Genomic DNA, 26803 nt, shown 5'->3' on the forward strand with positions numbered 1-26803 from the left:
AAAATTAATGTAAATTGCCAAAGTGCGATGAGCTCGACTCGCAAATATTTGGATTTAAATAAAGCCATCCGCCAAGTGCGGCTCGAATGATTTATTTGCCATTAATGCACGACGGGCCCCATCGGTGGCTCATTCACAAAAATGCGACATGTGTGTAAGAAATAATAATTAAACAAAAGTAAATAAAAACAAGGCGCCACTGGAAGCCGAGCAAAGAAAAGAAATAGAGAGCAAGAGCGAGAGCGGGAGCGAGAGAGGGAGAGTGCAAGAGCAAAGAGAGGATGACGCTCAGAGAGCTCAGACTGGAAAGCCGCAAAATTATGAAAATCTATATGGAGGAAAATGGTCAAGAAAGAAAAGCACGAACGGAAAAAAAGGTGTGTGTTTCCACTGGCTAAATGAAAATGAAAATAAAACTTGGGGAGGAAAAAGGTTAGAGAAAATCCCCACGCACAAGGTAAACAAAGAAAATCGTACAAAACAGAACTGGAAACTGGTTTGGTTATGGGTCACTCTTCAGGGAAACCGAAAAAAAAGAGTACAGAAATATGCGTTGGCGTTGGCGTTACCCCTTTCCCCCCACTTCCTCACTCACTTTAAATTGTTTAATTAAAGCAAATTGAAAGCAAAACAAAAGCCAAAAACCCTGAGATGAACCGCGATATAAAACCGAAAAAAGGTACTCCAAGATAAAAGCGAGAAGAAAATAAGAACAAACACAGCAAAAGGGAGAGAAAAAAAAGAACACTGCTTTAACACCTGTAGATTGCGGCAGTTGTTAATTGCTAATTGCATTTGTCAGGCACTTTTCCACAGACACTACTCTATTTTCATCACTTGTCACTTTTCACATTGTATTTCTAGCAGTATTTTTGTTTTATTTCAAATTTGTTGTTTTCTTTTTGTCGCGTTGTTGGTTTTTTACATGGAACGATCTGCACGGAAGCGAGTTCAAAGCGTTAATAACAACTGGTTTGTTGGAGGGAACTAAAACCCAAACAGCGTGGAAAGAGCCGCTGGAAAGCCGCTGAGAGACCGCGTATGAGAGAGAGGGAGAAAGAGATGGGGAGAACTGGAGACAGGCAGGGAGAAAGAGAGAGAGAGAGAGACTGACAACAAGAGAGCTTGCACCAGAGAGCAGAGAGAAATATTCACATATAGTTTTTGTTGGGGTCTTAAGCTCGAATTACATGGAACGAAAGCAGAGCAGAAAACGTTGAGAGATCGCAAATAAAATAATGATCGACATTGGGAATACCGCATATTTAAATTTAACATATAAATGATTTTATTTGAGGATTTGTAAATATATTTTTAGGGGAAGGAAACTTCATTTGAGAAAAAAAAAATCTCTTTTTACCATTTATAAGTGTAATAGAAACCTATAAGTTATTATTAAATATACATATAAATAATCCGAAGAGCTAGGAATAGGTAATTATTGTGATTAGAGAGTGGCAGAAAAATGGGAATAAATAAATAACAATAAAATAGCAATGACATACCCAGTAAAATATGTTGTTTTCAACAAAAAAAATGTCAAATTGAAATAGAAGAAAATACTTAAAAGTAGGCCTGGCCCTTACCAAACCCTTTTTGATATGACAAAGAACTCTAAGAACTAACATACCCTTGCTACCCCCTATATTACTCATTAGCAAAGGGCAGCGCAGCAGCAGCGTCGTTTGGCTTCAAAAATCGCATGTGTTTTTTGTGCTATTATTATTATTATTTTTTTGCAGAGACCGAGCTTACCCGCAACCACTGTAAATGCTGTTATTATTTCTGCCTGAGCCGATGTCTCGCCCACTGTGGATATGGCTCTGAGCGTTGTTGCCTCATTTGTGGTTGCAAAAAGCTGCTCAATGAACGCACAGTGATCATTCTGATCATTTTGTAGCCTTGCCCCCCTCATTTTCCTAGGTTTGGGTGATGGTTTTGGTGGTGGCTGTGGTGCAATTCGCCTTTTCCGCGGCTGCCTCACAGTGGGCATTACTTCCGCAGCTAGGTAATCCTGTTGTAGAATTCCCAAGGATTCTTCGTTATCGGCATTATCAGGGGGTGGTGACCATGAGCACAGCTTTTGAGCCAGGCTGCAGTGATCCTTGCTATGGGGTCCTTCTTCCTGTTGCTGTTGCTGCAGTTTTCTCAATCTCGGCGGCTTTGCGGGCGCTTTTCAAATAACAAACATATTTTGCATACTTTCAGGCTGCAGAAGCATTTTACAAATTAAGCATTTCCTTGCGAACTAAAAGCTATTCTTCTTCTCAAATGGAAAATATCATTTTCTACTATTTTCCTGATGTCTCTTTGTATTTTGTGTGAATTTTTCGAAAGGATTGCTTTTTTGAAGCAGTTTAAAAAAGAAATTCATTCATTAAGCTATGGCCTAATTTTGCATTTTTGAAGGAATTTTGGGAGGGCTTTTTGAAAAAATTACAAAACATTGAGTTTCAAATGAAATGCTACTTGAAAAGGTTTTTTTTTACTATTTGTTGAAGTCTCAAATAAGGCATAAATAGATTTAAGGAAGGCTTTTTTATCAATAGATCAAATTCAATGAAAATATGATGTATAAATTAATATTATTTTTAATATATATTGAACCATTACATTTCCTGTTTATTTCAATTTTTTTTTAATTAAATACTTTGAAAATTAAAACCATATTTATTTGTTAAACTTTTTTATTATAGATTACAACACAGAAAAGTTTTTCAATTGAAAATTAATTCATTTTTAACTGAGCTATGATGGATTTTCTCTGCAAGGGTATAGAAATTTCAGTTTCCCGAAGTTAACTTCCTTTTTTGTTTTATTAAAATTAAACTTTAAACCCCAAAATATATCATTCTTCTTTAAAATACCATAAAATCGAATCATATTTTGCCAACAGTTTGCGTAACGAGTGCCCTGGACTTGAATGTAGTTACACGCTCAATTATTGCCATATTATAACAAATTGTAAACAACATTAAATAGTTGTTAAAACTACACACTACACACAGAGAAACACACACATAGACAGGCAAAGGGGGTGGCGATAGAGATGAGTGAGTTTACAACTTTACATGGGAATGTACAAGCAAAACTATTAAAACTAATTGCCATAAATATTAGCGGCCAGCCACGTGCCATGCCAAAAAAAAAGAAAAAACTTTTTCACTGTAATGTGGCTCCTCGTCCCCTACACACACATGTTGTGTATTAGTGTGTGTATGTTGTGTATATGTTGTGTGTGGGCGCTTAATTGAGCACGTTGCCTTAACTCCGCCACAGGCTGCAGTTTCCCAGAAATAAGCACAAAAAAAAAAATAGAGAACTAGAAATCGTAAGCCAAAACTCAGCATTGGTAGAAGAGCTTCCCACTTCCGCCCACAACCCACTTCCGCCCCTATTTGCCATTCCCTTCATATGGAGTTCCCGACCTGCTTTAGGGTATTTGATTTAATTTACACAGTGTGTGAACGCTCAACGATATGGTGGTTCTTTTATATCATTCACCTGCTTTAATATATTTTTATACCCTTTCAAGGGTATTATCATTTCAGTCAGAAGCTTTTAAAGCTGTGAAGGAGTCATTTCCGACCCTATTAAGCATATATATTCTTGATCAGCATCAAAAGCCGAGTCGATCTAGCCATGTCCGGAAAATATATAAATTTTATACATTTTTTTCAAAATTTTATAAGGGATTAATAGGGATTAAATTTAAAAAAAAAAATGTCAATATTATTAATTACATAAAATTGTATATTGACTATGCAGAATTATTAACTTAATCAAAACTAATATAAAACAGCTTTCCTAATAAAAATTAGCCCTTATTTTATTGCTTAGATATAAGTTTTTAAAACTTATTTTTTCCGAAAAACTTGACATCATATTTGATGATTGATATTAACATGTTATACCAATAAATATCGATTCAAAGAATGCAGGTATTTAAAGATTAGTTATGATCGCTTTTAATTAATATTTTCTTGTTTTTTTAATTATTTTATTACTGTGCTTCAAATAATAATTAAAATGACTAATTTCCTATCCTAAAATATATAATGGATTTATAAGTTAAATATTTCGTTGAGGGTTTTATAGCGATAAGAGCTCTTTATGGCTATGCCCTCTTATCGTACCATATCGGTCAAAAATGTATCAGTTAAGAACTTCGTAGAAAGATGAGGGTCTTCGATGCGTATTGTATATATTTCCGTATAGCAAGATAATGATTCGTCAGTTTAAAGAAAGACCTACTTGAGTCATGTTGGTTTTCGCAATATTATTTTGCCTGTTGGCTTTCGGTTCTGCTAGAAGACAGGATCAAAAGGATGTGTGCAATCTATTATACATTTGTGATAATGTTTCGGAATTGAAATCGGAAATGGCTGCTGTGCGGTAATTATTTGAAATAATATTTAATTAAATATTAATACCAACATTTGTATGAGCAGTGAGGAGCAGCAGCACCAGACCGAGATCCTGGAGGGTTTGCCAGTGTCTGGCACCCTGTCGTACCCCTTAAGCTGTGCCGAGGTCTCGAAGACCACTAAACTCTGGATCCGTGTGCCTGAGTACAGTGAGGATCCCTTTGAGGTGGCCTGTGATCAGCGGAATCACGGTGGTGGCTGGACGATCGTCCTGCGAAGGAACGATGGAAGCGAGGACTTCTACCGAGGATGGGAGGATTACAAGCAAGGATTTGGTCAACTGGGCAATGAATTCTTCCTGGGACTGGACATAATTCATGCAATGACTGCATCAGAGCCACAGGAGATGCTGGTCCTTCTGGAGGATCATGAGGGAGTGAAAGCTTATGAGTTGTACGATGACTTTAGAGTCGGATCGGAGGGTAGCAATTACACCCTGGAATCGTTGGGTTTCGCCTCTGGGGATGCTGGTGATTCACTCAGATATCAACTTGGAATGATGTTCAGTACAAAGGATCGGAAGAATGACTTGAGAACCGATGGACAAGAATGCGCAATAATGAGTACAGGTGCCTGGTGGTATGCTGAATGCCGTAATAGGTAAGTGTCCTTAACAAAGATTTTTATTCTGATTAATGAGGATTCTAACGCTCATTAGCAACCTGTGTGGCACATATGGAGATAATCAATTTGGAAAGGGAGTAGCCTGGAAAGCTTTCAGGGGTCTGGAATATTCACTTAAGCGAGCCGTAATGATGATCAGACCGAAAACTTCGGCTTTGAACTGATTTTTATTTAACCATTAAACCAGAACAAGAACTATGAATTTACAAAAATTGCAGTTCTGTAACAAAAACAATGTTTGTATAAATAAATTTGAAAAATATGTATATAAAATGCAGCAATATAGCACTAGTTAGTGTCAGAATAATAACATAATTGTAAGGTTTCGAAAAGGAATTAAAATGACAAATTGTCCATGACTTAGAATTGAAATTTTATAAGACTTCTGTTTAGATAAGAGTTCTTTATGACCATGCCATCACATCATATCATATCGGTCAAAAACGTATCAGTTAAGAACTTTACAAAATGATGTTCATTCGTTTCGATAGGTATATATAAGTCGGGAGAACCAGTTAACTTTTGAACAGTCTACAGATACACCTCCTAGAACCATGTGGCGTCTCGGAATAATATTTTTCCTGTTGAGTTTAGCTTCTGCAAGTAGTCAGGATCAAAAGGATGTTTGCAATCTAATCTACATTTGTGACAATGTTTCGGAATTGAAATCAGAGATGGCTTTACTACGGTAATATTTAAATAATACCTTAATAAATATAAAAATAATACAAAAGTCGTTTGGATCAGTGAGGAGCAACAACATCAGACTCAGATTTTGGAGGAATTGAAACCATATCCTGCCAACTGTGCTGTTGTATCAAAGGATACTAAACTCCAGATCCGAGTGCCCGAGTACAGTGAGGATCCCTTTGAGGTGGCCTGTGATCAGCGGAGTCACGGTGGTGGCTGGACAATCGTCCTGCGACGAAACGATGGAAGCGAGGACTTCTACCGAGGATGGGAGGACTACAAGCAAGGATTTGGGAAGCTGGGAAATGAGTTTTTCCTGGGACTGGACAAACTCCATGCGATGACTGCTTCAGAGCCGCAGGAGTTGCTGGTCCTTCTGGAGGATCATGAGGGAGTACAAAAATATGAATTGTACGATGACTTTAAGGTGGGCTCTGAGGATACAAATTATATCCTGGAATCGGTTGGATCTGCGTCTGGAGACGCCGGTGATTCCCTGACAGATCATCGTGGTATGATGTTTAGTACTAAGGATCGGAAAAACGACCTGAGAACTGATGGTGACGAGTGCGCAAAAATGTATACAGGTGCATGGTGGTATTTCTCGTGTCATAGAAGGTAAGTCCTTGGACGTTTGTTTCTTCGGATAATTCTGTAAATTCTTTTGTAGCAACTTGTGTGGAAAATATGGCGATAATACCTTTGGAAAGGGAATAAATTGGTATGCATTCAGGGGCCACCATCAATCACTCAAGCGAGCCGTCATGATGATCAGACCAAGGACATCAGCTCTAAACTAATATAAGTTTAGTCAACAAAACATTTTTGCGAAATTTTTTGTAATATTCTGTTTGTTATCAGTTCTCATCGGCCAATATGTTAACAGTTTATGGGATACAGTAAATAAATAAATATTTACAAGCCACTTAGGAAGTTTTGGTTTGTTAGGTTTAGTTAGTTTTATAAGGTGGTTTACCAAAAAGTAATATAACATTGGTTTATTAAATTCCTTTTTAATGATGGTCACTAGAAGGATGAACAGTATTAAATATTTGGGTGGTCTAAGAAAATAATTATCTTAAACTAAAGCTTATTTAATGTATACCATCATAAAGTTAATTCAATATTTTGTATATTGCTTAAGGTTAGATGACTAATTTTCCATGGAATATCAATGCCGGAAAAAATAAGTGATTTAAAAATGTAATTTATTTGAGGCTTCCCTCGCGATAAGAATTCTTTATGACTGCTATTATATAGGTCAAAAGTATATCACTTTTCGATGATTTTATATTAAATAAAAATAGTTTAGAATCAGTCTAAATAGATAATCTTAACTTGAATTATTTTTCCAAACTGGAAGTAATAATGTTCATTACCATCAAAAATTCGCGGAATAGAATGCGTTTATATATAGCTTCCTATCTGAATCTGCCTATTATCTGATTTCTCCAGAGACAAAAATAAATTATAACAATTGTCTTTGCTTAATATTTACGATTTCCGATTTGATAAGAACTGTTTGCGACACTCTTACTATTACGCACTGCAAGTCCACTCCAAAGTTTTCGTTGAAATTGTGATCAGTCTTTAAAAAGCTGGCTTGCAGTCATGTGGCGCTTCGGAATACTTTTTTGCTTTTTAATTTTAAATTCCACAAAAGGACAACAAAATAAGGCAATATGTACTCAACTGATGATGTGTGACAAAATCGATGAGGTCAAATCGGAAGTGGCTTCTGTCCGGTAAATACATAAAAAAAATATATCAATTTAAAAAACTTGAATAGGAAAATTTTGCGGTATAGAGAGGAGCAAGAAAACCAGAAAGGGATTTCGGAAAATCAAACTTGGATTTTGGAAAAACAAACATATATTCTGAGACAACAAACACAGATCTTGCAGCTCCAGACCCAGATCCTGGAGGGATTATCACAGTCTGGAAACCTATCGTATCCCTCAAGTTGTGCCGTTGTTTCCAGGGACACCAAGCTCCTGATCCGAGTGCCTGAGTACAGTGAGGACCCCTTTGAGGTGGCCTGTGATCAGCGGAATCATGGTGGTGGCTGGACGATCGTCCTGCGAAGGAACGATGGAAGCGAGGACTTCTACCGAGGATGGGAGGACTATAAGCAAGGATTTGGGAAACTGGGCAATGAGTTCTTCCTGGGACTGGACAGAATCCATGCAATGACTGCTGCAGAGCCACAGGAGTTACTTGTCCTTCTGGAGGATCATGAGGGAGTGAAAGCTTATGAGTTGTACGATGACTTTAGAGTCGGATCGGAGGGTAGCAATTACACCCTCGAATCGTTGGGTTTTGCCTCTGGGGATGCTGGTGATTCGCTCAGATATCAACTTGGAATGATGTTCAGTACTAAGGATCGGAAGAATGACTTGAGAACCGATGGACAAGAATGCGCAATAATGAGTACAGGTGCCTGGTGGTACAAAAGTTGTCGTCAAAGGTAAATGTTTTTGACAAAAAGGTTTATTCGAATTCTATATATAAATCTATACCTGATCTTTTTATTAGCAACTTATGTGGCAAATATGGAGATAATGAACTAGGAAAGGGAGTAGCCTGGCGAGATTTCAGGACTCTGTCATATTCATTGAAGCGTGCAGTAATGATGATAAGACCAAAGACTTCGGCACTTAACTAAACTGATTAATTACCGTTTTAACTTTCAGCTCTTAATTGTCAATATAATATATTATATTTGAATAACAAAATTGCGTTCATCTCAATATAAAATCTGATTTTGAATAGCTGCCATAATTATTTGATTCCTAAAGTGTCAATGTTTTATATATTTCAGAAGGATATTTACAAATTTCATGCCTTTTATAAATATAAATCTTTTTATACAGATCGTCATAGCTGGTATAATGTGTCTCGGAATATCTAATATATAAAATTCTCGTGTCACAGTTTTCGTTGCCATACTCCTCCGAAACGGCTTGACCGATTTTGATGAAATTTTTTGTGCTTATCCGGTATCTATGAGAATCGGCCAACATCTATTTTTCATCCCCCTAAATGTTAGGGGTAGTCCACCCTTAGCGTTTCCCCGTGCCCCTCCTACTGCGCCCTCTACAGGCAAATCAAAGCATTTCCTGTCAAACATTAAAAACATATTGAAAGAAGAAATTGGAGATAAAAATTTTATTTTTTGTTCAGGTTCAGTAAGAAACGAAGTCATGCCACCAAAAAAGTCGAGATTGGGTCGTTGTATTCGCAATACAGAAGCAAAAAGACGTAAGATTACGAATATGACTGACGAAGAACGGGCCTCCTTCCGAGAGACTGAGCGGCTGAGAGCAATGCATGGGAACGCGTTAATATTGCTCGCAGGGGATTTCAGACAAACGTTGCCTGTGATTTCCCGATCGACACCAGCTGACGAGATAAATGCTTGCCTGAAATATTCTATATTGTGGAAACATGTACGTACATTACAGTTGAAGACGAATATGCGTGTCCAGTTACAGAACGATGACTCAGCCGACGTATTCTCACGACAGCTACTGGACATTGGGAACGGAAAGCTGCCAGTCAATGAGACGTCGAGAAAAATAGTATTGCCCGGGAATTTCTGTAATTTAGTTACATCGAAGGAAGAACTTATCCAAAAAGTGTTCCCCAATATCCGAATAAATTATAGGAATCACGATTGGCTCAGTGGACGAGCGATTCTCGCTGCCAAGAACAAAGATGTCTACCAGCTCAATCATGTAATCCAAAAAAGCATAGAAACTGACGAAATTACATATAAGTCGATAGATACCGTTGTGGAGGCAGAGGAAGCAGTTAATTACCCTACCGAATTTCTAAACTCACTTGATCTGCCTGGAATGCCACCACACATATTGAAATTAAAAATACGTGTGCCGATTATCATGCTCCGGAATATAAATCAGCCGAAACTCTGCAACGGTACGCGACTCGCAGTCAAGAAATTGATGAACAACATAGTAGAAGCAACGATCATAACTGGTCCTTTCAAAGGTGAAGATGTCCTCATTCCTAGGATTCCTATGATCCCGACAGATACACCGTTGCAGTTCAAGAGATTGCAGTTTCCCATTCGTTTGGCGTTTGCAATGACCATAAATAAATCTCTGGAGTTGTGTGGTCTGGATTTGGATGAAGATTGTTTTTCACACGGACAATTATATGTTGCGTGTTCACGAGTCGGAAAACCAAAAAGTCTTTATATTTACGCGGAGAATGGAGAAACAAAGAATATTGTATACCAACAAGTATTACAGAATTAAATTAATTTGAAAATGATTATTTTTTGTTTGACTTATTTCTTATGCGTTCAACCACAATATGCCACAGAGAAACGTGGCAGTCCAACGGTCAACGTGTCTATTTCACAGAAAAAAATGTGCAAGAAAGAGTCCTGAATCGGCCAGCGACAACTCTGACTGCCTTCTTTGTCATTTGGCTAAATCAAGTGGATCGTGTGTGGGACTTATATCTTTGTGGTAGTGGATCCTGGGACGCATTTTCAATATGGGCCACCAGATGGGAGAGAGTGTCGCTCTCTGACTACCGCCTCTCTCTAGATTCCTCTAGATCCCGCCTCTCCACATTAATTTCGCCTTCTCCTACTATGTCCACCACTCCCCCCACCATCAACATTTCAAAGCAGAGAGTAGGTGGAGTTGCAGGGTTATGACCACACATATAAGCTAGATTTGGTCAAAAATAAACTCAACCAGGCCAAATAAAAATAAAAGAAAAAAAATAAAGAAAAACTAGCCACAACCGACGATTTATTCAGTATTAGTTTCTTACTTAAAGCAAAAATTACGTCAGATTTCATCCAAAAACCGCAAAGTTTTTATATTAAAATTAGCTAGATCTAGCTGGATAAAAGTTAGAGCAACGCCGATAGCGGCCGCGGCATCACAGTTGGCGCTCTCAAATTCCATTCTTACGGCAGTTCACCGTTGATCAAGATGTCGAAAATAACTGGAGCAAGAAAAATCATCAAAAGCACGGAGTTTTCATCGTTTAATTAACTTCTAGCAACTAAATAAGTTAATAACTAACGACGGAGTGCATATTTTGTTCTGGAAGTAAGACAATCTAAGTCCGCGCAGTGGTTTTGTTAAATTTCGCGAGTGTAACACACAAACGCTGTGATTGAACGCCAACTAACTGTACAATTCGGAGCAGTCCGTTACTTGCAGAAAAATACAGTGCAGTAATAATTAAATGATATTCGAAGACAGCGCGCCTTAGTTTGGGTGTTTGGATTAGTTGCCACGAGTGATTAATTAGCGTGGGTAGTGCTAAATAATACATACACTTGTATTTATGTATGTATACCAAGTCAAAGACGCCATTAAAACGCTGCAGCGAAAGAAGCAAATAAAGGAGTTAAAGAGAGCGAGAGAGATCTGTACTCAGTTACTCTGTGCTCCAAGGCGGCAAAAAATCGGTATTCGGTTAACGCGCGGGGCGAGTGAAGAGAAACGAGCGAAAAAGTGCGGGAAAACGGTAAAACGGCCGGGCAAATCGACGTAGTCATGTGATATTCGCGAATTCGGGAAAATCGAGCAAAGCCGCCAAAGTTAAATATGCACACTCAAAGCAAGAAAGAGACAAAGGACCACTTTAACCGTTTGGACTCCCCGCAAACTGAGTGAGTGACGATCATTTACTGTTATTTTTTTCTGCTCTCCACCTTTGTTGTGTAGACAAACGAAAGCCAAGTGCTCTGTCACGCAAAAGTAATACGATCCACATTTGTGGATTGGAAATTGCAGGGGGAGCTTTTTGACTGTTAAATATTATTTTTGTGTATATTTTTCCTATTTTTATCTTATAGTTATTTATGTATATTTTTGAAATTATGAATTCCTGTTTGGATAATGTTAACGAGTCCCTGTATTTTTTTTTTCTTGAGCCTTGTACGATTTGTAGGGAGTTGTGGACTGCGTTGCTTTCCCTCCCCCTTGGCCACGCCATGAATTATGAATTTATGCATTGAAAAAGGCCCAAAAAACAGCTGCGTGTGTGCGAGTGAATGAATTGGGTGGTGGAGAGGGGGGTGGGGGTGGGGATCAGCAGTCGGAAGCTATCATCTCTCATCGCTGAAAGGGAATTTTTGATACGGGGACCCGGGGAACCTCCCCTCGCCCCCCGCTCCACCCTCTAGCTTGGCACGTTTAGGATTTTTCGTTGATTTGATTTTAGGCTTGCTTTTTGCCCCGCTGCAATGCCAAAAAGCTTCTTGCATTGGAAGGTTTTTGGAAGCATCTCTCTCTTTTTCGCCTCTGAATTGCTTTTTGATATGCGCCTCAGCCTTGAGCGCGTTTTTCGCGACTTTGTAGAGGCGCGTGGGAAAAACAGAAGCACATCGCACAAAAAAAAATAAAAAGGCAGGAAAAACAAATAGGAAAAGGCCACGGAAAATCTAGGAAAAACGTTTGCCGAATTATTTTGGCTCAAATTTGAATGTATTTTATATCCATATAGAGTGTTTTGGGAGAATGAGGAAAATGTTAGGGAACTGGGTTAAAAAAAAGTATTACTAATAATTATGAGGTTTAAACAATTTTATTTAATAATAAACTTTGCTTGGTCTATGCATTTTATTAAAATTAAAGGTTCTTCTAGTTAATTTTATAATGGTTAAAAAATTTCACAATTATATGTTTTTTACTTAAAAAAAATATATTTAAGAAAAGCAGGTTAAATATTTATTTTAAATGCTAAATTAATTCTTACTAATATATTGAGATTTTACATTTTTTGTATTATTTAAAAAAGAAAATTCGTTATACCATTTCAAGAGAAATTTTTTGTAATTCTTCTTCTTCTTTCTTAATTTCAAGTTCCTTTATTTCTTATTTTATTATTTATTAAGCAGCTTATGTTTTTTATTTTTGCAGCTTCCTGACTGTGCAAACTCAAGCAATTATCTAATTCTTTCCTCCAATTTATTGGTTATATTTTTAGCTGATTGAAAACCAAATATATCAATCAATAAAAGTCAGAAATTGTGGCTTCCTCCTTTCGAAACTATTTTCGCTGCTAACAAGAGCATTAAAAGTTCAGTTTTCGCGGATTGTAAACCCTTTTTATATTTCCACCGCTTTGAGTGATTTTTGTTTTCCATTTTTGTTTTGTTTTTTATTTATTTGTGAAAAAAGTCAGACGCCTGCAGCTTTTGAACTCGACGCGTTTTTCTTATGGCTGTTAATAGACAGCCGTGAGTTTTTTTTTGAAGTGGGTCGCATTCGGGATGCCTTCGTCTTTTATCCGTTTTCCAACATCACTTCCTTTTCCTCTCTCTCGTACTTATTCAGTTTTCCCAGCTTTTCGCTCAGTTGCTGAGTTATGACGGCGAACGTGCTTTTGAGCTTCTGTTTTTTGTTTTTTTTTTTTTGGGTTTGTGTTGCTTAATATTTTTTAAAGGGGGCAGCAGCATCTTAAAGATTTCACATGAATAACTAAAATCTATAAATTTTTGATTTCACTTTGCCAAAAAAGGCACACACACACACACAGACAGAGAGAAAGGAGCAACACTAAGTAAAAAATATTATTTTTCCAAGGCAGAAAATGCCAATAAGTTACAAGCAGCCAAAAAACTTGAGTCTTGGCTTCGATGAGGGATGATATATAAGTGGGTGAGTAGGGGAAATCGGGGGTAAAAGGTGCCCACAACAACAACAAAAGAAATGAAAAACAACATCAGGAGAAGAGTGAAGCTCAAAAATTCAGAAAACTTAAACGGTAGAAGGGGGGAAAGAAAAAAGGAAGAAAATCGGAGGACTGAGTGTTGCAAAATTTCATAAAAAACTTCAATGGAAAGTTTTTATTTTTTGTTCACTGCCTCGCTAGCTTTGTTGTTGTTGTAAAACTTCCGAAAAATTCTTATTTAAACTCCGCTTAAATTGCAATAAGTCGAAATTGAAGAGAGTTTGAAAGACAGTGTGTTTCATTACTGTAGAGAAATAACTAACACTTTTAGAAATAACTTAAATAAATATAGAAATATTTATTTGTTATTAATTTAAGAGTTAAATTTGTTTATTAAATACATTTTCATGTATTCTTTATATTCGTATAAGTAATAAAAATTAAGACAATTATAAAATTGTGGCAGATATCAATGGCAAACAATTGTCCTTTTAATGGTTATTTATTTCCGTTTAAACTGTGTCACTTTTAATTGCTGTCATATCGAATTTCACATAAAATCACAAGAAACGGAAAACCTTTTGTTTATTTCAGCATTTTTACCCCTTGAAGCCGGTCATTATTTGACCACTTGCTATACAAATTCGAGACGCACTGTAGTCTGAGGTTGCAGAGTTCTATATTAAAACAAAAGTCCCCTAACAAGACGTAAAAAAAATAGTAAAAAACAAAATCCCAAGGAACAATAGAGGTAAAAAAATAAAAACTTGGCATATTGAAAACTGCAAGGGTCAAGCTTTGGTTGGGTGGAGAAATAAAGTAGAAAAGGGGGTGTTCAAATATATATATAAAAAAAAAAGAAAAACGATGACAAACTGAATTTGATGCACACTAACAATAGGATCTAGTATAACAACAACAACAACAACAACAATAAAAAAGGTAAAGTCCTCAACAACGAATCAACAATATAAATAGCAACAACAATAATCAGAACAAAAAAGTGCACAGAGAAAAATAAACATCAATATAGTTATTGGAATTGTGGGAAGTATATAAATTTAGAATAAATAAATAAAAGCGTGGTCACATTATATACATATAATATATATATATTACATTGTATTCAAATTTTATTTGTTAAAGAAAGTGTAATGGAAACTTTTACCGGTTAAAAGTGACCATTAATTAATTATTTTCAAAAAGTATGACCAGATTAATAAAATTTACCGATTATAAAACCGATAATCATACTCTAAAAAAGTATCTTTAATTTCTCAGTTAAAAAAAATAGTTTTTGTGACCCATTTAGGTTGAAATTTTTCTCCATGCATTGCTGTGGAAAACTTTGGAAATTGACTTACGAAAATCTATTTGCTCAGCAACATCGTCCAATTGTCCATGCTTCACTTCCGTTTCCGCTGTGATCCAATCGCCGCTGCCACCGCCGCCGCCGCCGCCATTAGCCTCCGTATTGACAGCCGCTTTCGGCGAGTGTAGGAATGCCTCCCGAATGCGTTTCTGGCCAACAAGGCGGCTGAGGACGCGACTTCGACTGCTCTGACGTTGGACGATGGCCACGCCCATTCCAACACCGGCTCCGTTGCCGCCTCCACTGCCACCGCTTTCGATTCCCAGCCGCACTAGACTGCCGGCACCTGGCGTTGACTTTTCATCGCTATTCGCTGCTCGATTTTGTGAATTTCCCATGATGTTGCTGTTGCTTTTGTTGTTATTGTTGAATTTCCTGTTGTCGTTGTGGTTGTTGTATATGATGTTGGTGTTGTCGTTGTCGTTGTGGTTGTTGTATATGGTGTTGTGGTTGTTGTTGTATATGGTGTTCTTGTTGTTGTAGTTGAGGTTGGTCCCGTTGGTCCTGTGGCTGCTTTCGGTGCTATTGCTTCTGGTGCTGTTGTCGCTGCCGCTGCCGCTGCCACTGGTGCTGCTGCTGCTGTTGTGGTGTTGCTGCAAAAGAAGTTTACAAAAATCAATTAAAAAACTTTTCAATCAGTCGCATTGTTTGGTTCAGGTTTTTCACAATTTTTTTTTTTTTTCAACAGTATATATTTTTACAGGTTTTATACTCTGTAAATATAGGATATTTATGGATATAAAGGGGGACTTGAAGGTAATGGGAACACAATAGGTTTATATTTATAAAAAATGGGAAAACTAGTCAATTGTTGGTTTGATTTATAATTAACTTAATAGTAATATAATTCTTTTAAACTCTTTACCTGAGAAAGAGTATAGATATTTTGTTTAAAAATTAATTTCATGGAAATATCGTTGTTGTTAATAAGGTTTAACTATTACAGTGTAAAAAATATTTCAAAAGAAATATTAAAATTTTAAGGAGAGGCTATTTTACAGGTTTTGTAATACAAAAATATAGTTTGTGCAATGATGTCTATGTACTAATTTCTATTAAAAATGTAATGCTTTGTTGAAATAGTAAATGAGAATGATTAATAAAATTGTATGACTTATTCTTGAAACCTGAAACTTACAAAACTAATAATATTTATAAAGCAAACTTTACAAACTACTTCTCATCAGTTTTTAAATAATATATAAATTATATAAATAAAACCCCGATAAATAATTATTCCTAACAAAATTCCTTTATAGAGTATCCACTGTTCGGTTAAGAATACAACTCAATTTTGCCATTTTTTCTCAGTCTTCCTTTTCGAAAAGGCTAGAAAACTTTTCTGTTGCGAAAATGTTGCAGAAATATGAAATGAATTAGTTGCCCAGGTAGCACCAAAGGTGGGAGCGATCTCCCCCTCTCCCTCCCCCTCCCCCCTTCGATGGTTGACAAAAAGTTGCTACTTTAGTTGTTTGATTTCTAAAGGCAAGTTCGTTGTTCGGTGGAGAACAACCCCTTCATCTGCGGCTGATTCTGGAAGCTGTGTCAATAGCCGAGTGCCCGGGGGCCATGGCAATTGCAGTTGCTCCTCCTTGGCCTCCTTGAATGGGAAATCGTTGTTCTCCTGATGCTTCGGCTCTTTGCCTCATTTTTTTTTCCTGTACAACTGCAAATTGAACTTTTACTTTTTAGCAAGTTTGGAACGACAGAAATTTTCCACCCATAATGATCATTAAATAGAGAGAGAGAGAGAGAAAGAGATTTACGGGTATTCAAAATAAAAAAATAGAAAGAGAATACAAAAAAAATCCAGGAGACGAAAAGGTCGGGGCTTAACCTTTGTTGGACATCTGTCAGATGGTCGGTAGGTCGATGAGGGGTCGGGGTCTCTTTAGTTTGCTGCCCGAGAGTATAGGAAACCATTTGCATTTGTTCAAAAGTTTTGCTTTCAAGGTTTGCCAGGTTATTTTCAGCAATTAGAAATTTAATTCGACATGAACTAAACGCGGAACATGGCAGAGTCGTGCAGTTTATGGCAAGCGGATTGAATTGAAATTTTAAAGCGTATATTTGAATTCGAAACACGGAACCAAAGCGGAACCAAATTTTTTTATTGCAGTTTTCGGATACTTACAGCTTTATTTTTGATTTTCCATTGTTTATGACAAACACTTATCTTCCCAACTATCTGTTATAGAGAAATGATTTTTATTGCTTCCATAGATGAATTCGAAGCACTTTTTGCCAGGATTTTATACCCACCAGACTTTACAAATCTCTTTTAGGAAGAGGCTCTGAGAGCAAGAACCAAATTTCTATCGAGAAAATTCCTCCAGTATATAAAAATATATAATAAAAAGACATAACAGGTGAACTGAATTTATATATGTATTTATAGAATAATTTAATTTTTTAGATCTGCTTTAATTAAGCAGTTCATTCATTATCTTTCGATTTCGAAAATTGCTTCATTCCAGGCATTTTTCTTCGCAACTCTCTTTTGAACCAAAACGATTTTCATTGCCCCCGCAGCCTCCATAGATGAACATGATGCACTTATTGGCCGACGAATCATATGTATAATCATAAAAAAGAGCCTGACAGTATACGCCTGTTTTTTCATCACCATCAATAGAATGTGGCAAACCGCAGATTTCTTTGAAATTATTTTAAAAGGAAGAATTTTTAATCAGGGATCTTTTGAGGGGGTTTAAACAAATTAACACACACCGTTTTTTAAAGCCAAGGCAGTGGCCACAAGAGCAGCAATTAGGGCCACAAAAATTAAGAGCTTCATTTTAAAAATTATTTTTTATTGAACTTTTAGCTGGCAAAATTAAATGTGAACTAAACCCGGAACATGGCAGAGTCGTGCAATTTATGGCAAGGGCAAGCGTATATTTGAATTCGAAACACATATTGGCAGAGCAAAAAAAATTAATTTAAATAATTTAAATTAGGCATGGAAATGACCTAACTATCGCCGCCACTGACAAAGCAAACGGAACCAAATTTTTTTTATTGCATTTTTCGGATACATACAGCTTTTTTTTTTATTTTCAATTGTTTATAAAAAACACTTATCTTCCCAACTATCTGTTGTAGAGAAATAATTTTTATTGCTTCCATAGATGAATTCGAAGCACTTTTTGACAGGATTTTGTACCCACCAGACTTTACCAATCTATTTTAGCAAGGGGCTCTGAGAGCAAGAACCTAATTTCTATCGAGAAAATTCCTCCAGTATATAAAACAAGAAAGGAAGCTAACTTCGGCTCGCAGAAGTTTATATACCCTTGCAGATAGAACTTCTATGACTAGAAATCCCTACAATATAAATTATATATATTTATGATTAAAGTCAATGAAGTAATACCTGCTTTCATTTCATTCACCTAAACATAATATATTTGCAGTTCACAGATTTGCATTTTTCCTCTAAATCAAACGATCGTTTGTATGGCACCTATATGATATAGTCGTCCGATTTTCTGAAATTTTACACAAAAATTGAGACTAATAAAAAATGGTTATACCTCAAATTTGATAAAAATCTGTTGAAAACTGAAATAGTTGTAATTTTGAATTGCATTAATTTCTCGATCGTTCCTATGGGAGCTATATGATATAGTCGTCCGATTTTCATAAAATTTTACACAAAATTGAAGAGTATAATAAAATGGCTATATTTCAAATTGATCAAATTCTGTTGAAAACTGAAAATGTTAAATTATTTTTGTAAAAATTTTTCGATCATTCCTATGACAGCTATATGATATAGTCGTCCGATCCGGCCCGTTCCGACATATATACGAGTGAGAGTATATAAAAGACTAACTACAAAGTTTCATTCAGATAGCTTCAAAACTGAGAGACTAGTTTGAGTAGAAACGGACAGACGGACAGACGGACAGACAGACATGGCTAGATCGACTCGGCTGTTGATCCTGATCAAGAATATATATACTTTATATGTTCGGAGGTGCCTCCTTCACTGCGTTGCAAACTTCTGACTGAAATTATAATACCCTGCAAGGGTATAAAAATATAAAAACTGAACAATAGGAGGGAATACTTTCTGAATATTAATCTAACAATGAAACTGTGAGGGGTATAAATTAGTGTTTAAATAAAAGAAAAACTTAGTCATCTGTTTATGCAATTTAAAAAATCAATGGTCGTGACCAGTTTTTTTTTTATAAAATAATTATAAACCCATAAAGATTATCATAAGCATTCATTTCATTAATTTCCTATAAAAACACTACACCAATCCCAACCCATTTATTATAAAACAATTCTAAACCCATAAAGTTTATTATAACCAATTGTTTCATTATTTTTCTATAAAAATACTACACAAATTCCCACCCATTTATGTTTAAACTTTTGCCTTTCCATATTTTTTTTTTATCTATATTCCAAAGTTATTCCATTCCCAACCGATATTTCTTATCTTTAAGTAAGCTTTTGTTGACGTTTTTTCTGTTGGCTGTCTCATAGGCGATAAAAGGTAGCACCAAGTTCAATGACTTAATATTATGCACTACAATGCTAAATTTGTAAATTATATTAATTAAATAACTCAAATACTTAACAGAGAAGAAAACAGGGTGCCAGAGGGCGAAAGTGAGGTAGACAAAGCTCACGGTTCTCTCATAAATCACAATAAAAACAAATTAGGGAATTTTTTATCGGTCCTGGGTGTAGGGCAGTTACACCACCTTGTTTTTATTAGGCCTCGAAAAATGGTCGACTAATTGAAATACTCAAGGTGTGGAGGGGGGCGTGGGAGTGGCAATTCTAGGCCATCCAAAGGGAGGTGTTAAAAATTGTTGGCCAAAATTAATTGGTAGCAATAAATTGCTTGCTGTTGTCCGCCCACGTGACTCATTTACAAGTTGGATGTTTTTTTGCCAAGTTTTTGGTTGCTCTCTCTCTGGTCTATTTTTTGTAATTTTCCATTAAGGATTATAAGGGGAAAAAGTCGAACATGTTAACTATACCCTTTCTTATTAAAAAATTTAATTGAAATAATTTATTTGTTTAAGTTTAAAAAAAACCTTACAAGATAGTAATATACCAGGAAGTACTTGACTATTTCATAAATAATATTAAAGGAACAAAATGCAGTGTCGAAAATACACTATAAATGGAAAAAGTTGACAAGAAAATACTCTTTAAAATACTGATTAGAAAAAATTTATAGAAAATTTAAAAATAACTCCTAAAACATTGCATTTAAGTTACTTTTGCATAGAAAAATATAAATTATTAATTACAGAGTTAGGGTATTTTTAAAGTACTTGCGACTCAAAGGAAATTTTCTCTTTGCTAAATGTTTGGTGTCCTTTAAACAAATCAGTTTTCAATTATGAAAAAAAAATAAAATAAATAAAAGGAAAAAATATGTGGCATAATGAGGGGAAAAGTGTGGTGGTAATGGCTCGATGGGGCGGATGAAAAGAGGCTTTTCCAAAGTAGAAAGCACACGAAACACATTTTCTTAATTGTGTCAAAAGCGCAATTTTCTGCAATTTGTGAAAAGTGAAAGCGAAAGCGAAAGCAAAGGCAAAGCACAAACAAAACCTGCACACGAGCTTACGCATCTAAAAACTCACACAAATCGGGGAAAATCACACAAAAACACACACATACACACGCACACCTACCACTGAGAAAGAGAGAGCAATCCAAGCGTTGCTTTCTCTCTTTCTTCCGGTGCAATTTGTTTTGGCAAATCTGCTTCCTCCTCCGCGTTTGACACCTTCCGAAGGAGAAGAAAACAAAACAAAAAACGGGCGCGGCAAACTTGAATTTCTCTTCTTTTTTCTCTCAAATGTTATGGGGACTTTTCCCCCTTTATTTTCTTGTTTTTTTTTTTGTGTGCTACGCTAATGCGTCAGTTTCGTGATGTTTTCTATTTCCGCACTGTACTACAATTTCACCGATTAGTCCACGAATCCGGTGATTTCCGCTTCCGTTTTAACATTTCTAGCGTTACTTTTGGTCGTAAGAAACAATTATTATTGGTTATTTAATTGCAAAGTGCAGGAAAAGCTATGAAATGCAACTGCAGCTGTCAGCTGAGGTGTCACAACAAAGCGAGCCGAGTGGAAAATGTGCAGCCGAAGGGTAGTCGAAAGGAAAACCGAGCGCCATCAGCTGACTCACACGGTCCTAGGACAACAAAAAAACACAAGAGCCACGAGCTAACAGTGGGAAAAATCGATGGCACACTGACTGTGAAACCAAATCGGCGAAGCTATATCTCTCTCTCTCTGAGAAAGAGAAAGAGCGCGAGTCGAGAGTGAATCGGGGAGAGAAAGAGCGAGTGCCTGATAACAGCTGAGCGGATTTGTTAAGGTTTTGTTTATTATATATTTTTTTTTCATATTCGTTGTGTTTTTGGCAAGGGTTGCGGGTGCTATGGGTCTTGGAATACCCTACTTTTAAAAGAGATATTAAGGATTTAAATATGGGTTAATTAAGCAATGAATAGGGAAGTCAAATTTAATAACTGAATTATAAACTGCTTAATAATTACTAAACAAATATATTTGTTTTGGAAACTATATGCAAAATTGCATAATTTGTTTTGTAAATTAACAGGTCAGAGTTCAGGAACTCAAATAATAGGTACTTTATTTAAAAAATGAGTAATTTTTTACTTCTAAATTACGAAATCAATTTTATTTTCGAAATATTGAACCCAATAAGATTCTAGATCTATCAAAAGCTTGAGCTATATCCCAGAATATATCGTCTAAACAGTTTACAATTTAGAAAAAGGAAAGAACATATTATATTAAGATAATATCGAACCCAATGCCATTCTAGATGCCTTCAAATCTAAAGATATATTCCAAAATATATCCCCTTTATAGTCTAAATGTTTAAGAGCCGCATCAGTCACTGTCTATTAGTGAATCACTGAGAAATCTAATTACGATTTCGATTCCAATGGTGATCCCCTTTAATTGTAGCTCACATCTCGAGTCGGGCAAATCGAATCCGTTGGCTCATTAGCATCCATGGGTCAACGGGGACTTAATTTCGGGGTTACGACAACGTGACTCATTGTCCAACTGTCCGGGGGCACACAAAATCGCACACAGATACTAAATACAGAGACAGCGCCCGAGTCCCCGGGCAATTCCAATTGTGATTTTATGAGCTTTTCCGGGCTGACTGCTGTGGGGGCTTTTGGAGCATCGATAGATCTGACTTCAGCCGGTGGATTTACACGAAAACAAAGATTATATCAAAGAAATCTTTCACCGAATATTTATATATTTTACGTAAGAAAGAGTTTCTGTCTTTAATAAATATTCTAATTAGGAAAAATGTATAATATTATCATTAGTTATAGGTGTTATTATTTAAACATTTAGTTTTGTGTTTAAAAATACTACTTTTCTTTATTATCTTTTATTATTTCCTTTTTTTTCTATTGATTTAAATAATTTTATTGTGGAATGTTATTTTGGTATCCCCAATTTTTCGCAGTTTATCAATGCTTATCAATACCACCTCTATCACATTCTCTCTACATTTTTACTCTCTTTTTAACCTTTGGGCAGTGCGAATAAACGAACGAACACGCAAATTCTATTTAAACATTTATAAAATGCAACAATAAAATGTTTAGCTCGGACTTGAATGAATCATTAAAGAGGGGAATTTAAGCGTAAACGATGACATGATGTCACGTTTTAAAGTAAGACTCTTTGCGGTGATTCCCCCAAAACAGTTTTATATTGGGATTTTCTTATTGGCTTGCACAAAAATTAACAAATAACAAAAATACACTTACTTTATCACTGCATTCTGTTGCCAATATATTCACTGTCGTGTATATAGTTGCGTTTATCACTATTAAACTAATGCCGGAATACATCTTTCGTTTTCTTTTTTATAGCGAATAACTTAATTTTTATATTTTATCATCTTTTTTATTAAAAATGGTAATCTGACAAATATTGAAAAGCTAACATGGTTCTGTTCCTGAGAATTTTTCGATAAATCAACTTTTGTAAAACACAAGCACACTGAAATTTATTTTAAAAAAAATTCTTAAATGTTTGAATAATTAATATTAAATTCCCTGAAGAAAAGAATATATAAATTTTAAGTAACTTTGATAACTTTAAGTCTACAAATAGTGTAAATAGCCACTCTTAGTTAGTGTATTTAAATGGTTTTACTCTTTATCTTTGCTTTTGTTTCTTTTTATTAAGTTTAATGTGTAAATGTTAATGTTTTTTGTATTTTTGTTTGGGGTGTTAATTTTTTCCAGACTTTTCGCACATTTTTCGTTTTGTTTTTGTGGGTCATGAGCGTATGTTTATAGTGGTGTATGTGTGTGTGTGAGTGTGTGTCAATTGAGTGATTGTTGCTGGTACTTTGCTTTTGTTGCTGCTGCTCAGCTGATAAGCCGTTTATTGCTGCCTGCTATGCCACTCTGATAAGAGCCAGCTTTCCGACGGACAAGCGGACACACGGACAAACGGACAGATGGACACGTTCATCGCGGGTCACGTTCCTTCTTACAGAGGTAAATCCGATTAGAATTATGCATTTCGTAACTCATTAGCCGACTCAGTTTGCGATTTGTGCCAGTAACGAAGCGGAAATGGCACTAAGGCAAAGCCTTTTTAATTAGCCCATGAAAGATTTCCCATTTTAATTGGACTTAATGCATGCCAGGGAAATCCTACGAAAACTTTCTTTACTCAAAATGTTGCAGCTTGGATTTTAATTAATTTTACACGACACATTTTCGATGTTTGTGTGTGTGTGTGTGGAGGCCTTGGGAATGCATTTTGACACATTGTTTGACAAATTGCCAGACGCTGGGGACCCACAGATACACTCCCGGCCATGAACAAAGGACGACACGCGTTGTGGCAACTCAGGAGAGACCAAGAGACAGATGGAGACAGATAGATAGATAAAGAGAGAGAGAGAGAGAGAGAGAGAGAGACAGTTGTCGCTGAAGTTGCAGGTAACAGAATCATCAAAGCTAAACTTGACGGCAACTTGCGTCGTTGGCGCACAAGTTTAATGCCAAAAGGCAAGCCAAAGCTGCCTGCGAAGAGGCCCATAAAATCCAGAGATACAGGGACGGCTAGCCAAAAGGGGTTAAAAATATTTCTTTAAATAAAATAAAAAATAAATAAAATTTACTGGTCTACAAAAATTTTAATCTAGTACGCTTTTATATAAATAGTAATTCTAGCACAGTTTGTTTTATTTTATTTTATTTTCTTTCCTTAAGTTGAACAAATTATATAAGTAATAACCATTTCCAAAGGGATTGACAAAACTAAAACTTTCTATAAATAAATAAGCTTAAAAAATATCGTAAAATAGAAAAAAAAAACAATAAAGGAAAATAAGATTAGGAAACACAAGTTTGTATACCTTTGTAATTTGAATTTGAATAATAGAATCGAATTGGAAAATAAACATAACTAAACTTAAAATATTATCGTTCTTTGAACCGATATTTATATGTGAACATTTTTTCAATAAATCAAAATCTTACAACACTCATAACTAAGTTAAAAAATGCTACTTTTTATTAGGTTAATAAATCTGCATACTCAATTTAAAATTTCAGAAAATTAAAATTTTTCTAATTTTTTTTTTTTAATTTTAATTTAAATTTAAATTCTTTTTACTTATAAAATTTCGAAAATTGCTGAAAAAAATCAATTTTTACCGAACAAAGCTAGATCGATTCGGCTGATGTTGCTGATCAAGAATATATATGATTTATAGGGTCAGAAATGTCTCCTTCTTAGCCTTTTTAGCTTCCGAATAAAATTAAGATTGAAATAAGTAAAAAAATGAAAGATTTTCCTAAATGATTAGACCCCTTCTTGTGGGCGCCCCTGTTTGCCCACACACAGGTGCAGTGATAGTTACAATGTTGCACTAACTGCTCTTTCTGCCAACGCTCAAAATGGAGCCCGCAACAGGGCGTATGAGCAACGTCTGAGCCAAGCACAAATGGCAACAATGGCGACTCTACCAAAGGCAACAACAAAAAGAACAACAACAATTATCATCTGGCCGAAGCATCCAATACGCTCTAGGGGTAACGGCTAAAACGCTGATAGACGCCCACTCCCCTCCCCCTCCTGCCGTTCATCTGATGTCCCATGACAAAGTCAGTTATGGCCAATAAAAAGCAATGCGAATCGGGGCCAAGCGACAATGAGGAAACGCCAGCGATTGGGATGCTGCGATGGCGGGATCTAGTTTTCTTTTTTTGGGTTGGAAAATGCAAGGATACACGGGAAAATTTAATAAGGAAATCCGAAAAATACATATTTTAAATTATTAAAGGAATCTAAAAGTTAATCACATCAAAATAATAATTGTTAAATGAGTAAATTACGTATAAACATTCTCCAAAATAAAAAATGGTATTATTTAGTTGGTTTCCTATTTTTAGCATTCAATATTAATGTATATAAATTTAAATTACATTATCCAAGTCCATATTTTGTTCCGTGTACAACTTCAACCTTGACCAGTGGCCGGCAGATGGCGCTCAAAAGCGCTGTCGGCTATTGCCCCAGAGATGATAGCTTGAAATTGCACGAAATTGGCCCAAAAACGTGAGGCAAGGCGGGGGCGGTGAAGCAAGTCAGCCGAGGGGAATGAGGGCCTAATGAAAGTCGTGTGTTTTGCGGACAGTGGGAATTAGTGAGCCCAAAAAGGAACAGATGCATCACATTAATGCATTCGAAAAGAGATGAAAATCGTTAGCAGATATTGAATTTTAAGGTATAAATCTTAATAGTACTGAAATGAAAGCATTTATATTAAAACACTTTTAATTATAGAATTCTTAATATTTTATAATATGTTATAAGGTGAAAACAGCAAAAAACTATATTTCTTATAATTTATATAACCAGCAAATCCCATGAAATTTTAAGCACTCAAAGAGAGGGAGCCTATCTCCAATTATAAATCCATTTCTGACCCTTATAGGGTCAAGGGTCAGGTCATAACCTGCAATTCAATTTAAAGTCATTAAAGTCAACCCTGAATGCAGTTGATGCACTGCAACTTGATCCCTTGACTGCCCAAAAATTGACTTCCAAATATTCCAAAATTGCGTATGTCCCAAAAAATTACTAGGAACCGCAATTTTGGCAGGGAACCCCCTACACACACACTCACACACTCACACACTCAAGCACTTCCTCATACACGAAAGCTGACCAAAAAATGTGCCGTGTGTTGCGACGAAATGAAAATTATTTTAAATTATAGTCGCGCGACACCATGTAGCCACCAAGAACCACCAGGAACCACCAGGCACCACCACAACCACATGTTAGCCCAAAAATGCCAGCGACAGGTTACCCAAATTCATTCGGGTTCAACCGAAAATACATTTTGGACATTTTGTAGATACAAGTGGATGTAATGATTTTCTGTCTTGTTGGTTGTGTTAATTTTAGCTGTGAAAATTATTTGAAAAATGGGACAGGATATGAACAACATAATATATTCTTAGATAGGATTTTGCGTTTTTTGTAGGGAATTACAATTAAAATACAAAATCATTAATATTACCTTAAAGACAAATTCTCTCTTTGAAAACTATGACTTTTTATGTACATTTATTTGTTATTTATTTGTTAACAAATATATTATTAAATTTTAAAATATGTCTTGAAGCCACGAACAAAAGAAAGCATAAATAATATCACAAATTATGCACTTGCAGAGTATTATAATTTTTATCAGAAGCTTAGAACTCTGTGAAGGAATCATTTCCGAACCTATAAATCATACATATTCTTGATCAGCATCAACAGCTGAATCGATTTAGCCATCTCCGGCAGAAATTAAATTTTTTTTTTTTTTTTTTTAAATTTTTTAATGGGTTAAAATCGTCAAAAATTGACAAAATATTAATTTTTATCTAATTTTAATGGAGTATGCAGATTTATTAAAAAATAATAAAATTATGTTTTTTTGGCTTAGTTATGAG

The 26803-nt window shown here is 35.7% G+C and overlaps 5 protein-coding genes across 21 annotated transcripts in view; 3 read left to right on the forward strand and 2 right to left on the reverse strand.

The window, feature by feature from the left end:
- Positions 1–26803, reverse strand: part of capu (formin protein cappuccino) — a 58490-nt gene that overhangs the window by 26549 nt on the left and 5138 nt on the right. For 4 of the 17 annotated variants that reach the window (XM_086832341.1, XM_086832342.1, XM_086832345.1 and 1 more), the window contains exons 2-3: positions 14774–15374; positions 1756–2172 (exon numbers count right to left, since the gene is read on the reverse strand). In XM_086832341.1, the coding sequence (XP_086688467.1) occupies positions 1756–2172; positions 14774–15374 (1018 nt within the window). Of the gene's footprint in view, positions 1–759; positions 1532–1755; positions 2173–14773; positions 15375–20453; positions 21137–22597; positions 22833–26803 lie in introns of those variants that run through there. The other 13 variants (XM_086832344.1, XM_086832353.1, XM_086832347.1 and 10 more) reach the window with 8 other exon arrangements.
- LOC110187570 (microfibril-associated glycoprotein 4-like) lies at positions 4260–5230 on the forward strand. Its single transcript, XM_086832366.1, has 3 exons — positions 4260–4395; positions 4452–5027; positions 5086–5230. Exons 1-3 carry the CDS (start codon positions 4262–4264, stop codon positions 5213–5215), a joined length of 840 nt encoding a protein of 279 aa, XP_086688492.1. The 5' UTR covers positions 4260–4261; the 3' UTR covers positions 5216–5230.
- On the forward strand, positions 5518–6666 carry LOC110180508 (ryncolin-1-like). The gene is made up of 3 exons (XM_020948187.2): positions 5518–5739; positions 5799–6359; positions 6412–6666. The coding sequence occupies exons 1-3, from the start codon at positions 5606–5608 to the stop codon at positions 6539–6541; spliced, it is 825 nt and encodes a 274-aa protein (XP_020803846.2). The 5' UTR covers positions 5518–5605; the 3' UTR covers positions 6542–6666.
- Positions 7230–8510, forward strand: LOC110180507 (microfibril-associated glycoprotein 4-like). Its single transcript, XM_020948183.2, has 3 exons — positions 7230–7486; positions 7549–8208; positions 8277–8510. Exons 1-3 carry the CDS (start codon positions 7353–7355, stop codon positions 8404–8406), a joined length of 924 nt encoding a protein of 307 aa, XP_020803842.2. The 5' UTR covers positions 7230–7352; the 3' UTR covers positions 8407–8510.
- On the reverse strand, positions 17152–17622 carry LOC110180505 (male accessory gland serine protease inhibitor-like). The gene is made up of 2 exons (XM_020948181.2): positions 17512–17622; positions 17152–17437 (listed from the first exon to the last, which is right to left on the reverse strand). Exons 1-2 carry the CDS (start codon positions 17576–17578, stop codon positions 17250–17252), a joined length of 255 nt encoding a protein of 84 aa, XP_020803840.2. The 5' UTR covers positions 17579–17622; the 3' UTR covers positions 17152–17249.

Source organism: Drosophila serrata, unplaced genomic scaffold, assembly GCF_035046125.1.
Source record: "Drosophila serrata isolate PLE 108 unplaced genomic scaffold, ASM3504612v1 contig_249, whole genome shotgun sequence".
Taxonomy (NCBI): domain Eukaryota; kingdom Metazoa; phylum Arthropoda; class Insecta; order Diptera; family Drosophilidae; genus Drosophila; species Drosophila serrata.

What these genes read in the sequence shown, in the direction of transcription:
- LOC110187570 (XM_086832366.1), top strand. Translation starts at nt 4,262, where the DNA reads ATGTTGGTTTTCGCAATATTATTTTGCCTGTTGGCTTTCGGTTCTGCT. An exon ending in TCGGAAATGGCTGCTGTGCG is followed by an intron (nt 4,396 to 4,451) that starts GTAATTATTTGA and finishes TTGTATGAGCAG; the next exon opens with TGAGGAGCAGCAGCACCAGA. An exon ending in TATGCTGAATGCCGTAATAG is followed by an intron (nt 5,028 to 5,085) that starts GTAAGTGTCCTT and finishes AACGCTCATTAG; the next exon opens with CAACCTGTGTGGCACATATG.
- LOC110180508 (XM_020948187.2), top strand. Translation starts at nt 5,606, where the DNA reads ATGTGGCGTCTCGGAATAATATTTTTCCTGTTGAGTTTAGCTTCTGCA. An exon ending in TCAGAGATGGCTTTACTACG is followed by an intron (nt 5,740 to 5,798) that starts GTAATATTTAAA and finishes CGTTTGGATCAG; the next exon opens with TGAGGAGCAACAACATCAGA. An exon ending in TATTTCTCGTGTCATAGAAG is followed by an intron (nt 6,360 to 6,411) that starts GTAAGTCCTTGG and finishes ATTCTTTTGTAG; the next exon opens with CAACTTGTGTGGAAAATATG.
- LOC110180507 (XM_020948183.2), top strand. Translation starts at nt 7,353, where the DNA reads ATGTGGCGCTTCGGAATACTTTTTTGCTTTTTAATTTTAAATTCCACA. An exon ending in TCGGAAGTGGCTTCTGTCCG is followed by an intron (nt 7,487 to 7,548) that starts GTAAATACATAA and finishes TTTGCGGTATAG; the next exon opens with AGAGGAGCAAGAAAACCAGA. An exon ending in TACAAAAGTTGTCGTCAAAG is followed by an intron (nt 8,209 to 8,276) that starts GTAAATGTTTTT and finishes TCTTTTTATTAG; the next exon opens with CAACTTATGTGGCAAATATG.
- LOC110180505 (XM_020948181.2), bottom strand. Translation starts at nt 17,578, where the DNA reads ATGAAGCTCTTAATTTTTGTGGCCCTAATTGCTGCTCTTGTGGCCACT. An exon ending in TGCCTTGGCTTTAAAAAACG is followed by an intron (nt 17,438 to 17,511) that starts GTGTGTGTTAAT and finishes ATAATTTCAAAG; the next exon opens with AAATCTGCGGTTTGCCACAT.